Below are 17,079 nucleotides of genomic sequence, written 5' to 3' on the forward strand. Positions count from 1 at the left end.
TCAACATAAAAATTTGACCCTCTCGCATCCTGCTTACAAGATAATGTCTATAAGAAAATTATATTACTGGGGAACAGAAGTTATCGATGACGAGAGGAGAAATGCAGCAATTTGGCTCCAGTGGTGTATTCCGGCTCAACCACGTGACGAAAGGAATATATAATCTGGTGCGTCGACTGAACACTGCTAGTTGACGGCTGCATTGAAGATGGGTAACATCGCCGCTTCGTATCACCGCAACAATGTGTCTCCCGATAAGGATAGGAAGATTTTCGCTGCTATCGGCGGTGTTGGAGTTGTGAGTATGCCTTTTGTAGAAATGTTGATTCGTGCAGCGATGTGCCTGTTAAGTCGTTTTTTGCAGTTCATTTATTTCAAATCTAAAACCGTAAACTATGTTGAGAGGCAAAGAAGATTCAAGAGTGTAATTCTTTGATCTCTGATTATTAGTGAACTTAATAGTAAAAACTTTTGAAAACGTGTTCAAAATTTTCGTCGTTGTACAGAAATCGCGAAGCATACGTAGGAGAAACTATAACGTTCCTACCCATGTTGAACATTCATTGCACACGTGGTGTGAAAATTTCGTACGTGAAGAAAAAATATTATCGGGTTCTGTATTCAAGAGATCTGATATTCTAATAAGACGGAAGGGGCGGGGGAGGGGGGGGGGTAAACTGACAAAAGATAAACGCGACCTTTCCCTTCCGCATTTGTCTACTAACATTTAATAACCTCCGTAACAGAATAGCAAGTTTATGACTTAATAATCAAAGGGCAGACTATTTATTTTTTTCTTTCCATATGTAGTAACAGCTTTCCCTTATTCGATGTTAATACAAACACTACAACGCATATGTACATTACGTGTGTAAAGTCATATAAAGTGGCTCAAACTTGCTATTAAATAAATTTTGGTTCATTTGCTGTGCATAGTCTGATGTGAGGGGAATGGGAAGTCAGTTCGACGCAAGTCGGGTTCCTTACGTATGATTTTAGCTAGCTCAACTTAACTTACAGAATATTGCCAGTGCGTGTGGATTTCATGGTCAGTAGAACAGGTATGTTAACAGCTGTTCGGTAACGTAATGCCTGTCCTCGTGGTAAATCAGAATCCAAATTCGCGTTTTATTTAGTATTGAGTGAAGGAACCTATGGCAGGTACAGCGGCTTAAAGTAAGTTTTCGCTTGTGTTCTTCATTTGCGTCGCAATAAAAGCGTTGTTTTTGGTTGAAGCAGCTTGCTACATCAGCAATTGCGGAAGTAAGAAAGGCACCGAAGCTGTTTACTCGGGTGTCGATCCATTTAATACTGTCGGTTCCGCCAATGTTTGTCGTAGATAGCAATGTAACTAGATAATTGCTAATCGTGTTACTACGTACCAAGAGCTGTATATTGAAGTTACCTACAGTGTGAGGAATCGTCTGCTGGCTAATGTTTTTTTTTTCTTTTTTCTTTTTCTTGCAGTGTTCTGCCCTTACGGTGATTATAGAAATGTGCGAGAAGCTTGGTGGCTCACATAGTCATAATTGGTCTGCTCTCAGGTTTATGGGACCTCAAATTTGGTTGCCGCTCAAAACTAAAGAAGGTAAGGTATGACGTGAAAGTGAAATGTGTAGGTGTTCCATGGGGAAGTAGAAGAGGTTAAGCTTATGTGATTACTTCCTTCAAATATGCTGGTATCAATGTAAATACATACTCTTCTAATAGTAGTTGCAGATATGCTATTAGTTTCCACCCTGATCATTTCTTCTTCCCGACTGGATGAAGTTTCCATAGTCGCAATACTGGAAAATGGCAAGGAAAGTGCAGCTGAAAAGATCCTAAACATTCAACATGTTGAATGTGTTAATTGCTTGCTGTTAAGCTAGTGATGGTACAACCAGTAATTCGCATAGGCTGAATCTACCGGTGATCAACTTTCTTTCCCCCTGCATTCACTTAAATATTAAATTAGAAGTTACTGTGCATTGAATAGTGGCGGTTAACGCTTCTTCCATCACCGCCAAACGGGTAAATATCCTTACTTAATCGTAGTCTAGGTTGATTAAATTTGACATCTCACTCCAAGGGTCACGTGCGGAAAAAGACGAAATGAAATTGACTATAATTCGCAAACCTTCTTAGGAAATCTCCAATTACACGATGTCTACTGGAAGCTACTATCAAACTAAACCTGCCTTCATCCTGTTCGGCCACAATCTGATGGTGCATGCTAATAAAATTAACGAAATTGTGTAGTTTATTCTTATTCTCTGGAAGATAAAAGAAATGTACGCTTTAGATGGTACCATGGAGGCTGCTTTAGACGTGACACGAGGTTTCCTCATAAATCTTAATCATTGTGCATCTGTGGTATTAAATTTGATACCCAGAATACTGGACAATACGTTGACCGTAGTGCTCATTACCCTCGAAAATTCTGTTTTCCTCAGATAAAACATGCAATGAAAAATCTCTCAGGGTTTTTGGCCACCTCAGAGCTAATGTTAAACATGCTACCACTGGTACTTGGTTCAAAGATAATGCTGATAACCACGTTAACGAAATCCCATTCGTCATTCCTCAAAATCGTATCACTATTTACTGCTGCCGCCTCACTCAAAACGTAGCAACTGTCGATCAAGCTGGTTCAAAAGAAATATTGGTCATTACCACCTCCTCTGTTAACTAGCGTTTAGCGTTCGGCAATTACTGGTTATACGGATATTTTAATTTAAAAGCTTAAAGGAATCTGTCATCACTCTAACAAATTCTTTCTTATTGTTGCAGACTTTAACGTCGCTATCATCATACTGATTTTCTCGATCATGTACGCCGCGTCGGCCACTTTACTCATTTATGCCGGTTGGAATGTAAGTTAATTTTTGTTACAGAAAATAGACTATCGTAGACGTAACTGCAACAGTAACTGATAACTGTGTCTTTCAGCGCGTGAAGGACCTGTCATTGACGTGGAAGATGGTAGAGGTCGGAGTCCTGATCTACCAGATGATAGCCGCAATTATAACGGCGAACATGTTTTCTGTGGCGGACTCGGTCCTCCTATCCGTAGACACAGGTATGTGGCTATGTAGACAACCAGCAGTGTAGTCGGTTTTTAGACCGCATTCTGTGCAACCTTTATTTAAAAATGTACTAATTCGATCCTAGAGCAAGATGGCTCTAGTGTTCGGCCTCTTTGGTTAGAGAAAACCTCTAAAATTTTTAACTTCAGGTTGACTTCCTCAGGGTTTCTATTAACAAATGAAGAGCGTAGTTGGATGACAATGTTGTTGATAGCTTGCTGGCATTTTCTGGCTCGATAAGATTTTTTTGCAATCTGACAATGGATTGCTTGAACTTGAATCTCTAATTAGATATAAGGTATTGTGTATTAATTTACTGTAATTTCTAATTACGAGTGACACAAAGCTGACTTAACGTTCTACGGAAAAATCTCGGGAGATGTCAGTCCCAGCACTCGATCCCACGTGAAGATTTGGGCTAGAGTGCTGGCAGTACTCAATACCTTTTGAAGTGACGCCCCGGATGTTAGTCATTCACTCCGCCCGATGCGAGAACGCAAAGTACTACACAGCTGAACAGGGGCTCTTAGAAATATTCTGGTTACGGTATCAGGCTTTGTCACAGAGCGCGGTTTCTATCGTGTGACTAGTTCAAAAAAGTGGCTCTGAGCACTATGGGACTTGACATCTATAGTAATCGGTCCCCTAGAACTTGGAACTACTTAAACCTAACTAACCTAAGGACATCACACAACACCCAGTCATCACGAGGCAGAGAAAATCTGACCCCGCCGGGAATCGAACCAGGGAACCCGGGCGTGGAAAGCGAGAACGCTGCCGCACGACCACGAACTGCGGACGTGAACTAGTGCCACAAGTCTCTATGCGTTAAGCACGTCTTCCTTGCGATCCACAAATGCAGTGTAAATGAAAGAAACAAATTGTCATTAGAGATAGAATAGTGCTATTTACTGAGAATTATTGCGCGTTCTTTCCTACGGATTTTAAAGCTGAAGCTAGTAATGTGAATGAAACCTCCAGGAGATGAATTAATATTAAACCAAACCAAACAGTAAATTGTTAATCGAAAAGAAAGAATAGCAATGCGATAATGCTATTAAAAATTAAGTTTCGCATTCGTCCATGACGTTAACACACATAACTTAATATTTTTCGCATAGAACTAAACATTTCTCGAATTTTAAAGAATACCATAGGAGCATTTGTCACTGTCCCTCCTCGCCCTCATACTAGCGCGTGTGGGAGGGCTCTCACTCCACTATACTTTAGCCTAAGACATAGCCATGCGAGAAATATAGAAGTTGCGCTCTCAGAATTATGGTTCAAATTTTAACCTGGGAACGGTTGCTGGGGCTGACAACTTGGGTGTGCTCCTTTATCTGAAAAGATAGGGGGTCGAGTTAATGGTATTTCTTGATAGAACCGGCTGTATCGATCTTGCTTTCCTTCGGAACAGAGTTGCCTGTAAATCATTAAACTTGATAATTGTAAAATTCATAATGTAATATCGTCCAATAAAACTAACAGATTGCTTCCCACATGCATAAACTGGTCTCATTGCGCAAGTAAAACATTCGTCTCGATGTGAGCAATCAGAATATCTCGCATCGTAAGCAGTTCAGCTTCCATCACCGAGGAACTACATGAGACTAGAATCACTATATAGGCGACTAGCTCCGTAGGGGGAATAAATTGTCCCAACAAAAAAGTGGCAGCAACCAGTTTTGTTGGAAGGGCTGTTCAAGTAACTTCGAAAGTACTGTTGAGTCTTCACTAATGTCCATAACGTAAGTCTACATTTAAGTTTCTGTAAGTTGCTGCCTCGTTTCAACTTAGTATAGCAGCCTTCAACCACTCATAAGGACTTCAGAAGCTCAGGTAATTTCTCGAACTTCTTATAACTTACGGCCTTGGTGTATGGAAGAAGTATGAACAGCTTATTAATGTTCCATGGATGGAAACGATAGGCCGCCAAACACTTCAGTAAAGACTAAAATATGGCATATATGAAAAACCGTAGTGAATGAAAATTCTGAGGCCGGAAATAGAGCTCAGGTCTTCAGCACACTAACAGATGCGGTAACGACTAAGTCACCCTGACAAAATAACTACCTAAAACTGCTTAGGCTACCCCTAGCACTCCTTTTACCCAGCAGTCCCAATTACCTTAGGCACTTCAGGCTACTTCGTATTCACTCTAAAATCTAAGGTCGTATTGAGGATGAAGGCATGATAGGGTAACACGCACAGATGTACAGAGCATCTGTGCCAGGGTGGTGCAGTGGTTAGCGCAAGAAATCTGGGTTAAAATATCTGGGCCTTTGTACAAATTTTCACTTGTCGCTTCAGTGTATGTACGAGGGCTGGTCAATACAGAATGACTATAAAAATTACAATTTCTCGCACTAAAATTCTTGTGATCTGTTAGCTTGATCTAACACGCCGTATTAGCTTCAATGTTGACTCCTTGTTCCCGCTTGCGAGAGGCAGGCAAAGTGACATGTTCAGCATCGCATACCGTTGCAATGTAGGTAACACGCGACGAACAATATCCGGCTTTGAAATAGTGCTTTCCTCTCGACAAATCTTCGGCTGAGGCTTAAACAACGTTACAGGAGGCCTATAGTGTCTGTTATTCCCTACAGCACAGCTCGAAGGTGGTTTAAAATGTTAAAATTGGAGAGACAATAAATTTGAAAGGTGGACCCGGTACTCCAGTTGCTGCTCTTACGGAAGAAGACTGCTGCTGTCACTGAGAGGATCGACAACTTAGGTTAAAATCGCTTTCTGAAATAGTGAACATTCCATTCGGTACCACCCAAACGTAGGTGACAGAAAAAATGCACATGAAACGTGTTCGTGCGCGATGGGTTCCAAGTTCGTTGATTCTCGAACAAAAGGACATTTGCGTGCAGTTCTGCATGCCGTTAAAGTTGATGTTCCAGGAACATCCGGAGTTGCTTCCAAATGTAATCACTGCTGACGAAACTTGAATGTCCGGGAGCAAACAGCAAAGGTCAGTGTCGAAATCCCCCTCACCACCACCACCACCACCACCAAAAACCAGTGGTTGATTCTGCTCGGAAAGTTACGGTCATACCATTCTTTGATATTCCTGGAATGAGTTACCAGAATGTTGTACTTGCACACGTATTCAGTGACTGGAAAATACATCCAGAGTCCATATCTGGCACGAAAGAAATTTCCGTGAAGCACGCTGGATACTGCACCACGATAACGCGCGGCCGCCTATTGCCAATCTTGTTGCTGAATATTTCACGAAAATCGATGTGAACTGAAGCCCTCACCCTCCCTATAGTCCGGATTTAGCCCCCCGTGACTTTAGCTATTCCATAACATAAAGATATGCCTTCGTGGGGGCATTATTAATCAGAAGCAATGGTGAAGGCTGCGGAGGTTATTTTGAAGGACCTACCAAATGGTTTCAGGCATGTATTCGAAGACTGGTAGAAACGCTGACAAGTGCATCGCATTTATGGGAGGTTAAGGACTATCAAAACGCTGAAGATAAGTAAAGGTATGTTGTTCAGAATTTTTATTTACTGAACAGACCTCGTATGTCCATGGTGTTATCTCCCCTTCACTAGTCGACCAGCGCTAATGTCAAGAGTTACGTATTTAGTCTCTCGTTCATTATCTTGTATTCAAAGCATGTAGTGAAATTAGTCAAAGGACTCGAAAGCCCTTGCAGTCTTCAAATAATTGAAGTTACCTAGTAGAGATGTATCTTCAGAAGCAAAGAAATCATGTACTAGATAAGTCGATAAAATGGAGTAAAACGTCAAAGTTGCAAAACCACTTTCATTGCCTCACGACTAATTCCAAGCCTAAGCTATCAAATCGGCCACCAATTTATTACATATCAATTACGCCAACCACGTACCTATACATTAAACACGTGCTGTAAATTAGGGGAGGGCTACACTTCAGCTGAGCCGAATAATACTTAACTCTGCCGAATTTTTAAACATTGTGTTAGAATGTATAGGCTCGTAACTGGCGTAGTTTTTGTTGACTTGCTCAATGGATGATAGATCAGCTCGGACTCGAAACTATTCATAAGATAGCAGAAAAGTAATACTTCAACTTAGAAGGTTCGCCGCAATTTGTTGCAGAATTTGGAAAGCATTACATTTGAAGTCGTGCCTTCCAGAATCATGGACATTAGTAAAAGAATTGAGACAATGTCTGTAATGTCGGTAAGCGAAGCTGAAATAATAAAACTAGACAGGCACAAAATTCACTAAAACTGTTATTCATAGAAAGGCAAATAGTGGTTGAAAAAGAAACCACGCTGTCAAACCATGACGCGACTGGATAGTCCACCAGTCGCAAAATGCCTGTGAAAAGTACATTACAATAATACTGCACCAATAAACTTTCGATGATCCATGAAAAATGTTGGCTAAAATATTCTACTTCGCCAGCGTCCTGTATTAAAAATAATGCGGCTTCCACATTAGGTGATGCAGTAGATGACAACCAATGGCAAGTATCTGTTCCTTTCATGGGTAAAATACGCTTCAAATTACGTTTACTTGAAACCTATGGATTTAGGATAGCCTTCTCCACTAATAATTCGAAAAAGAACCTAATCCACTCTTCACAATTAGCTGGTGATAAACTTTGTCTGAGGTTCACAAAATTACCTGCGATGACTGTTCCAAATATATCGGTCACAGGTCGAGCTCTATATACAACATACAGGGAATATATTACCACTAGAGATGGTGACGGTACGCGAGTTTCCACCTTCGCTGAACATCTTGTACAGATGGCTCACACGCCTAATCCCCCTACCAGTACCGGGCTGCTCCCTTCTGAAGTTAAGGGTATGAAATTAGACATACAAGAAGAAATGGAGATTTTTACACATCTATGGTGTGACAGACTGCATCCTTAACGACAAACTCCAGTTAAAAACAAATTTTTTCGAAGGTTTTATCCCCTTGCTCAGTGCTTCACACTCTACCATACGACATAGAAGATAGCAAATGCATTCATGCAGCCGCTTGGTGTCGTGGATGGTAAATTCGGTCACGCTCTAAGTTGCCTAAATTTCAGTTATGACGGCTGCCCTTACAAACGTGGGAACACGAATTTTCACAGTATTCTCACTTCTTACAAGCTACAATATTTCTAAAATGGTACAAATAGTCATTCACACTTATTCACCAATTTGAATGTGGCGATAAAAGCATGTTTTGTCTCACTAATTCCAAAACCTTAACCTTTTTAAAAAACGTTGACGTCGTACGTCTCTCCACGCATATGCACGTAACTTTGCATACCATTTTGGTAACACCTGATACCACCAATCACTTCGACCTCCGTCGGTCATTAGATACTAAGGGCGATGAAAGTGACGTTGTACGTCCTTTCACGCAATTACATTAAGCCTGACATACTAATTCGAACATTTTCTGGTAAATAGCAATTAGATTTTAATATAGTAAATTCACACGCTTATCCAAGCGTAGTCATCAAATACTATTACCGACCCCATGTAATTGAAAAATGTCGCTCATCACCCCCACATATTTACCTTTCTTCTAGCTGATGGTATTTCGTCTGTCCTACATGCATGCGTTTTGACCATTCGTAGCATTTGCTATTCAACATAAATAGTTCCAGCCTATCCACGATCTATAGTTCCACAAAATCGTCCTCGACCTAAAACGTACGTACACACGCATTAACTGCCTGCGCCTTTGACCCGATCATCGGATCACTTTCGTAACTCATTTTATGCCAATCGCATGGAAAGACAGATTTCTCAATTTGTGCATGCGCGTTCCTTTCATTCTCACAGCCTAGCTACCGGAGCCACCGCAGTTTACCTGACGGCCCGCGGCCCACCGAACGTTGGCTGGGGCGAGGAAGCACGCTTCCGACGTTTGAGCTAAGTACAGCTATTGACATGATACACACTTACCGCTAGATTAAGGAAAGGCAAACCTACGTTTCTAGCATTTGTAGACAGAGAAAGCTTTTGACAATGTTGACTGGAATACGCTCTCTCAAATTCTGAAGGTGACAGGGGTAAAATACAGGGAGCGAAAGGCTATTTACAATTAGTACAGAAACCAGATGGCGGTTATAAGAGTCGAGGGGTATGAGAAGGAAGCAGTGGTTTGGAAGGGAGTGAGACAGGGTTGTAGCCTCTCCCCGATGTTATTCAATCTGTATATTGACCAAGCAGTGAAGGAAACAAAAAAATTTGGAGTAGGAATTAAAATCCATGGAGAAGAAATAAAAACTTCGAGGTTCGCCGATGACATTGTAATTCTGTGGGACAGCAAAGGACTTGCAAGAGCAGCTGAACGGAATGGACAGTGTCTTGAAAGGAGGGTATAGGATGAACGTCAACAAAAGCAAAACGAGGATAATGGAATGTAGTCGGATTAAGTCGGGTGGTGATGAGGGAATTAGATTCGGAAATGACACTTAGTCGTAAAGGAGTTTTGCTGTTTGGGGAGCAAAATAACTGACGGTGGTCGAAGTAGAGAGGATGTAAAATGTAGACTGGCAATGACAAGGAAAGCATTTCTGAAGAGAAATTTAACATGGAGTATAGATTTAAGTATCAGGAAGTAATTTCTGAAAGTATTTGTATGGAGTGTAGCCATGTATGGAAGTGAAACGTTGACGATAAATAGTTCAGACAAGAGAATAGCTTTCGAAATGTGGTGCTACAGAAGAATGCTGAAGATTAGATGGGTAGATCACATAACTAATGAGGTATTGAATAGGAGTGGGGATATGGAGTTTGTGGCACAACTTGACTAGGAGGGATCGGTTGGTAGGACATGCGTTGAGGCATCAAGGATCACCAATTTAGTATTTGAGGGCAACGTGGAGGGTAAAAATCGTAGAGGGAGACAGATGAATACACTAAGCAGATCCAGAAGGATGTAGGTTGCAGTAGGTATTGGGAGATAAAGAAGCTTGCACAAGATTGATCAGCATGGAGAGCTGCATCAAACCAGTCTCAGGACTGAAGACCACAACAACCGTTTATTTTACATTTTAGGCGAGTTTTTTTGCCATTTTGGACATTCTGTGTTAATGTTGAATCCCGCCTCTTAAGGTGGTTTGTAATTTGTGTGTTCCGAAGAAGGCGTGGTTACCCACGCCGAAACCTCTTGTTTCCATTTCCAATCGAGGCGGATTCTTCATAATTTCCTGTATTACAACCCTGTATAAATCGCGTTCACTTACTGACAAAGGTACTTTTTGCAGTGTTGGGCGTACTGGCTCTGATCTACACAAGAATAGCTGAGAGCGCGTGGCGGGAAGAGCCTTCCCGAGCGGCGCGCCGTCGGCGCAGGCGTTCTCCATCGCCGTCGCAGGACGAGGTGGTGACAGTGTCCGAGCCCACAGCAGTATCTTCGCAACAGGCCCGGAGGTCTCTGGAAGCGGTGCCTGGTCCCAGCGCCGTGGCAGGACCAAGCGGCGTACCCCGGCCGAGCAGGGCTGCCGAGCCGCACCCGGTGGACTATATTGACGTAAGAGCCCCAGCTGCATTGCTTCCACTAGCTGAGTGCTACTATAGTGGAGTCTCAATGTAAATTGGTCATAAAACATACGGCAGCACAGTTAACTTCATCCCATCGAGCAGTCGTACTCAAAGAACTTAGACTGAAATTATGTATTTCCTACTGACTGTTTAGTACTCCGTGCATTCGGTTTTCGGGAATGACTCAACTGATGAGAGTAAAATCAGGACAGCTATCACAGCAAGTACACGGTGCCGTACATTGCCTCAAAACTTGCAAGAAGGGTCGGCAGTTATCCGACTACAGTACGGATGGAATTTTGCACACACGTCAGCAGATGCTAGTTACGTTTTTCGACGGAGTAGTCAATTTAGGTGGACGCTGTTGGCAACTTAAATCGTAATAACTTGGGAGAGATGGACTAGTTGGTGATCGGTGGATCTTTCGCACAACTGGTTTAGTAAGACAGTGTGGCTTGTCTTACAAGAAATAGTGCAGTATGTTTAGTCCTCTTCGCAGTGTAAATTGTCAAAACCTGGTGGATAGACGAAAATAAAACAGGAGTAATATAATTCAGTAACGTTGTTCACCTTGCGTGTTCTGGATCCACAATAGTCTCACTTCAGAACCTCTAAGAGGTTCTTCAAGTACCAGTACGTTCGTGCTATATTACGTATGTTAACAGCGTCCTTCAGATGCAGACACGGGTTCTTAATGTCTACTCGTGCAATAACTCACCTTGGGCAACAGTTGTTGCCGACATGGCTAGTTTCTTTCAATGACATTCTCTTAATCGCTGCTTTGCTGAACTCTAATTTACTCAATTGCTGCTGAAAATGGTACATGGTTCTTTCTGCAAAGATCACACACATCACGTTTAATGAACATTAGCTGAGTAGCTGACGTTCCTGGGGTATTTATTTCCTCAAATTCTGTTCATCTCTCTCTCTCTCTCTCTCTCTCTCTCTCTCTCTTCTTTTTTTTTTTTTTTTTTTTTTTTTTTTTTTTTTTTTTTTTTTTTTTTTTTTCCTCCCCATGCACACGCACGTTCACTCCCACCCCAGTAAGTTGTTACCCCTTACCAGAGTATTTCTTTCCAGAAGGTAATGTGGTTATTGGGTTAGTGTTGAACTGGGGTATTTCTCCGGTGGCACTGCCAACGTGCACGCACGCATTTAATGCTCGCAATACCAGAAAAGGCGAAATATATCCGTAAATTTCTTATGTTCATTTAGACATAAGTCGCTTCAGTGATTTTTGTTACTTTCAGGTTAAAGACCTTCCTTAAATCAGTGTACAGTAAACTGTTACATCAACCGAATTTTGCTTCAATTTTTTAGGCTGGACGTAAAATAACCTACCTCCCCCCCCCCCCCCGCTCTTAACGGCAGATATGGCAAATGCGATCGTATTGTCAGGGTTAATCACACGTATTACTGCAAACATTTCTAACAGATGTGTCACAGCAGTTTCCTTCTCGAAAACGTCAATGTCCTGTCAAATTTCCTAAATTAGTAAAATGAGAGAATTTTGTAGCTGCATTCAGCGCAATATGTGGGTGTTCTTAATAGTTGAAAGCAAATAACTACATATAAAGTCGAGTTTCACGCTGCTGTTTCGCTACATGAACAAAGCGTAAGCAGTTAACCTTTCCACGTTTCGTTGGGTCTACTGGCGAGAAACTTGCGCAAGTCATTTGGATTTTATAAGTTCAGCAAGTCGCTAAGTTCTTTCTCAAATGCTGGATCAGAAAAGTTTGGGTATTACCGAATCGTATACTACATTTCTTCTTCCCCCCCCCCCCCCCCCCCGTTAAATAGGTAGGTCCTTCATCTTACTGCTATTCTTTCCTTCGAAACTACAATGGTTCAGGAGATAAAGAACGTACACGTATGAATTGATGCAATTCATCGCGGTCAGTTTTCACGCTTCACTACACTACCGCCACCCCCCCCCCCCCCCAGCCACCCCTGTCACTTAACGAATTTTCGACTACGTACAGTCTTACGGGAAACTGCTGGAAGATACAGTTCCTATAAAAGATCCCACAGTTTCCCGAAAATGTGCACATTTTCTTCTGCTTGCCGGAAGCTGTTCACACTGCTTTACAATTTCCTACGCGAGATCTCGGCCAACAGTAAGTCACTATTCATTTAAACTTTGCATGCTTCTATTTTTTAGAAAGGTAATTGGACATAACTCATGTCCTTCTAGACGGGCGCTTATGTGGGGTTCTGTTCCGTGGATTACGGTTACGGTTGCGGGTGACGCGTTACAGTTGACCTGTTATTAAGGCTATATTTTAACAGAACTTCACTTATTGTAAGATACTGCTTCAATGTAATAAGTTGTTTCGTGACATGGTTTTCTTCATAATACCAACTGAATTTTTAAAATTGAAAAAAGTGCTTCCCACACCATAAAACTTATTTTACAGCTGCTCGGTTCAAGTAGGAATTTTCATGAACTCCGTGTCGCATCTCAAACAATACAAGAGAACGAAGTCCCGGCAATTATATATTTAACTGAACCCAAACTGCGGACACTGGACTGCAACCTATGCCTAAGAAGCTGTCCTGGGTGTTAGTGTCTAAAATAGGTCCGTTTTTAACGGACCTTTGCCTTAGTCTCTGCTTTCACGTAATCCGGCAGCAAGTCTCTCTGCTCAGGTAGGTTTTTTCTGGCTGGAATTTTCGCGGACTACGAAGCCCATCAAAGAAAATAACCCCTCACATAGCCGCTTGAAGTGTCCTGTGACAAAGTTTGAACTCCTTCACCTCTCGGCACGCAGTAGTCACAAAAGTGAAATAAGTGTTAGCACTACGAAGCTCCACGGTAGACGGAAACGGTTCCGGACGGGGGTCCATCCTAGGTGCTTTACGTTCAGCGTGAAAGTATTCTACGAATTGACATATCTAAACAGGACTAAAGACCAGACCTCTCAGCTTTAGTTTGGCAACTCTCTCCTCATGCCTTCAGATATAAAGTTCCTGTATAACTAACGTGACTACGAAAGTCACAGGTTCGCATCCCCGTCTGGAACGAGCTAATCTGCTTAGCAGTACCTCAAAGGATTCTTACAATGAGACAATCAGGCCTGTTAATAAGTGATTCGATTAGTCTTCATATGATGCAAAGAGACCTGTCGTAACTACCTAATAAATGGTTTTCATGCGAAGGCCTCTAGTTTAATAGACTCCCTGTTGAAGTTCTATGCGTACCTGCTAATGAGTAAAACTTTGTTAGCTGTGTCTGAACCCCGTGAACTTACTGCAGCTGTTGCGGTTCAAGACTGTCACACTAGTGACGCAGCCGTACAAATCCAAATCGCACATCAGTACATTACAATTTAGTCAGTTTTCGTTCCACTCATTTAAATCACTCATAACTTCAAATAGGTATTGTTAAACATTAACGGTAGTCTCACCAGATGCAGCTTATTCTATTAAGATTCCGCATTCTCTGTCGTAGAGGCAGCCAAAACAAAAGTTGGTGGAGCGTCAAGGACTTCCAGTGAAAACTACTGACTTGCAAGATGTTTTTATCACTGGCATCAGAATCCTCAATTTGCACTCGAAACTTTGAGCAACGTCCATGGCAACGGTGCGTTCTTGATCATTCCTATGACAATAACTGCACTAAACTGAGGCAGAATTAAGGAAATTGTTCACAAAATGTTCACTGAAAGCGATTTGTCTATTAGTCTTCGGGTAGTTGGGAGCATTCTGCATTTTCATTGCTCTTTTAACCTGCCTGTAACAAACCATTTTCGAAGACGGGTAGTTTCTGGTGGGAATGATTTTTCGTGTCACACCATTTAATAGTCACAATGACTAAATCGAAAAGGCACTGGCAGTGTTCGAACCTGTATTCTAAGCATGGCAGCAGTGAATCGTTACCGTTGAGCTAAACACGGTTGGTGGAAGCTTAAATCTTCTTCGTATAGGGGACAGGCATAACACAGGTTTTTACGGCAGCTAGGTGCGGTCGCAGCAGCTAGCCAGCTACTGACAAGGTGAACTTAGAGTCGCATCCGCCCCCTCATATTTATTGATAAAATGGACCAGCGGATACCCCGTTAAAACTGGACACAAAGCATAAGAGGAAGGTGTACTGAATTACGAAAAAGAAGCAGAATAGTGAATGGTTCCAGCACGATGTGAGACATCGAATGAATTGCAAGAATCACCGCGTCGTGGTTGTGTGGTCACGGTACTAAGCTGTAAAGCGACGGATCGTTCTTCAAACCACCGCCATGCCCAATTTCCTTCACAGAATTACGAACTTCCGGTCTCGTTATTTACGTGTCTGTTCTCCTTCTGTAGCTCTGGCAGTAGGCGTACTAGACAGTAACTAGATTATTTGGTGACAATATATTACTGACGCAAGTGCGATTAGTGGTGATAGAAGAGATACTGCATAGATTTCACAGAAACGAAAACAAACGGGTTTGAACCACCTTACAACAAAGGAATCAAAGACCTAAAACTTTAAAAATGAAACTGAAGTTCTATATGGTACTTCTGTAGTGCAAATAGGATGTACGTACGTCCCTTTGTTAAACTTACTTGTTGGAAGTCACGATAGACAAAAATTTGTATACTCATCCGACACGTCAATGACCGGAAGGTGAGATAATTCTGAGGAAAGGCGCGATGGAGATGTCAATATGGATCTCCCCTTTCGGATTCAAACACCATGACCACAAACCACGACGCCGTGGCTATTCAAATTTTCTCGATGTAGAACATCGTGAGCTTGTCTAGTTCACTATTCCTATTTTGCTTTTTTCTTTTTTTTCCCCTTCTCTCCTCAGTCCAGTCCACCTTCCATTCTTGATCTGTGTTCAGTTTTCGACGACTGTCCACTGGACAGTCTTATGACGCAATCAAGGGGCGGTGGGGAGGGCGTTAGTCCGATGGGAAGTTCTCTTGTGAGGTTTGGTCCCTCGATAACATACATTAAAAAAATCAATGTTTAACAGGTCTCATGATGGTCTTGTAAGTGGCGGCTGATAGTTTGGATGCCCTGTTAGTTTTCCACGCATCTATGGATTTTAACTACATTTATATCTGAAGTACTAAAATTTAACGTTCACAGGGTGACAGCGACAGTCTGGAGGAGGTGGCAGCCATCGTCGAGCTCCCTCCGCCTCGGCACGTCATAACGCCCAGGCGCAAGAAGTCCAGCGTGCGTACCGCCGAAGTGACTGTGCACAGCCCTCCGCCGGACCTGCAAGACATCGCCGTGAGTACGGACGCTGACGAATCTCTCGGGTCGATAGCAGAAGAGTCCACCTCAGACCGTTCGCACAGCTCTCCCTCCACAGCTTTGAGCTCACCACCCTGTAAGCCTACAGCTGCAAGACTTAGTGAGACTATCCTCGAAGTAGTTCCGCAGGGTCCATCCACTTCAACCGCAGTGCCAGCATCCACTGAGCCACCATCAGTAGCTCAAGCACCTGCGTCACAGCAGACATCCCCGTCAACTGTAGAAGCTAAGTCCAGGAAGCGGAAGACAGATGCACCAGCACGGGCTTCACCTCGTACACCTCCACCCACAGCAGCAAGTTACCCACCAGCAGAAGCAGAATCACCCAGAGAACGTCCTGTGTCCCCTGGTGAAAGTAAAACATCGCAGCAAACGCCATCCGCTACTGCCGGGTCATCCAGTGCCGATCCGAAAACTGCAGAACAGCCATCAGCAACGGACACAGCAACTTCGTCGCCGTTACCGGGAGATGGTGCATCACATTCGTCTCAGACCGAAGCAGACTCGGCCCAGGCTACAGCCGGAGCGGCAGGAAGCGGAACACTTCAGGCTGAAACTGAAACAACGGGAGAGCAGCCAGCTGTGGGAACTGAAGTTGCGACGGAGGCGCGGGATTAGACAAATAGGTAGTAGCATGACAGACGCTGTCGTTGGTGTTTAATGCAGCCGTCAACTTCCCTAGAATGCAACATTTATGGTTTTAGCAGTTACAATTATCTGCATGAAGTTTTAGTGATATGACAGTTTTTTATTCTGCATGTGAACATTTTTTACATAAGCCGTTGCATGAAAATACTGAAAGGATACGTCACAAAATTGTAGTGGCACTATAGTAAGCAGTAGCGGTGGCAGTGCTTCGTCAGGGTGTTGGTGTAGAAGTTATCGAAATAAAGGACTGGTTCTGTAAGGTGCCATTGGGTACTGCTGACTAGGAACGTGCCTAGTGCCCAACATAAAACAAAGGTCCAGAACGAAATTTTCAGTCTGCAGCAGAGTATGTGCTGATAGGAAACCTGCAACGTCGACTATTGGTATCGGTGCGGCACTAACTCATTAGTTGGGTAATGGTACTTGAATTACGTAACCATTACGGCACCTCACCTCAACCTCTCGATACCAGCAATATTCTACTGTTTCTATAAAATAGTTAACGTATTTCTGTGAAACATTGAGATTTGATCTCATTAATGTAGAGGTACTTCGATACATAGATATGTATATAGCAATATTACGTGTATTCTTCAGTCACTATGATCATT

At 42.6% G+C, this 17,079-nt stretch overlaps 1 protein-coding gene across 1 annotated transcript; it reads left to right on the forward strand.

Annotated features, from left to right (window-relative positions):
- The first annotated feature begins 200 nt into the window (after positions 1 to 200).
- Positions 201 to 16,654, forward strand: LOC126145583 (fibrous sheath CABYR-binding protein-like). Its single transcript, XM_049915567.1, has 6 exons — positions 201 to 298; positions 1,468 to 1,588; positions 2,773 to 2,855; positions 2,932 to 3,061; positions 10,293 to 10,558; positions 15,650 to 16,654. Exons 1-6 carry the CDS (start codon positions 209 to 211, stop codon positions 16,436 to 16,438), a joined length of 1,479 nt encoding a protein of 492 aa, XP_049771524.1. The 5' UTR covers positions 201 to 208; the 3' UTR covers positions 16,439 to 16,654.
- Positions 16,655 to 17,079: the final 425 nt, after the last annotated feature.

The sequence above is a fragment of the Schistocerca cancellata genome, chromosome 2 (genome assembly GCF_023864275.1).
Source record: "Schistocerca cancellata isolate TAMUIC-IGC-003103 chromosome 2, iqSchCanc2.1, whole genome shotgun sequence".
Classification (NCBI taxonomy): Eukaryota; Metazoa; Arthropoda; class Insecta; order Orthoptera; family Acrididae; genus Schistocerca; species Schistocerca cancellata.

What these genes read in the sequence shown, in the direction of transcription:
- LOC126145583 (XM_049915567.1), top strand. Translation starts at nt 209, where the DNA reads ATGGGTAACATCGCCGCTTCGTATCACCGCAACAATGTGTCTCCCGAT. An exon ending in CTATCGGCGGTGTTGGAGTT is followed by an intron (nt 299 to 1,467) that starts GTGAGTATGCCT and finishes TTTTTCTTGCAG; the next exon opens with TGTTCTGCCCTTACGGTGAT. An exon ending in TCATTTATGCCGGTTGGAAT is followed by an intron (nt 2,856 to 2,931) that starts GTAAGTTAATTT and finishes TGTGTCTTTCAG; the next exon opens with CGCGTGAAGGACCTGTCATT.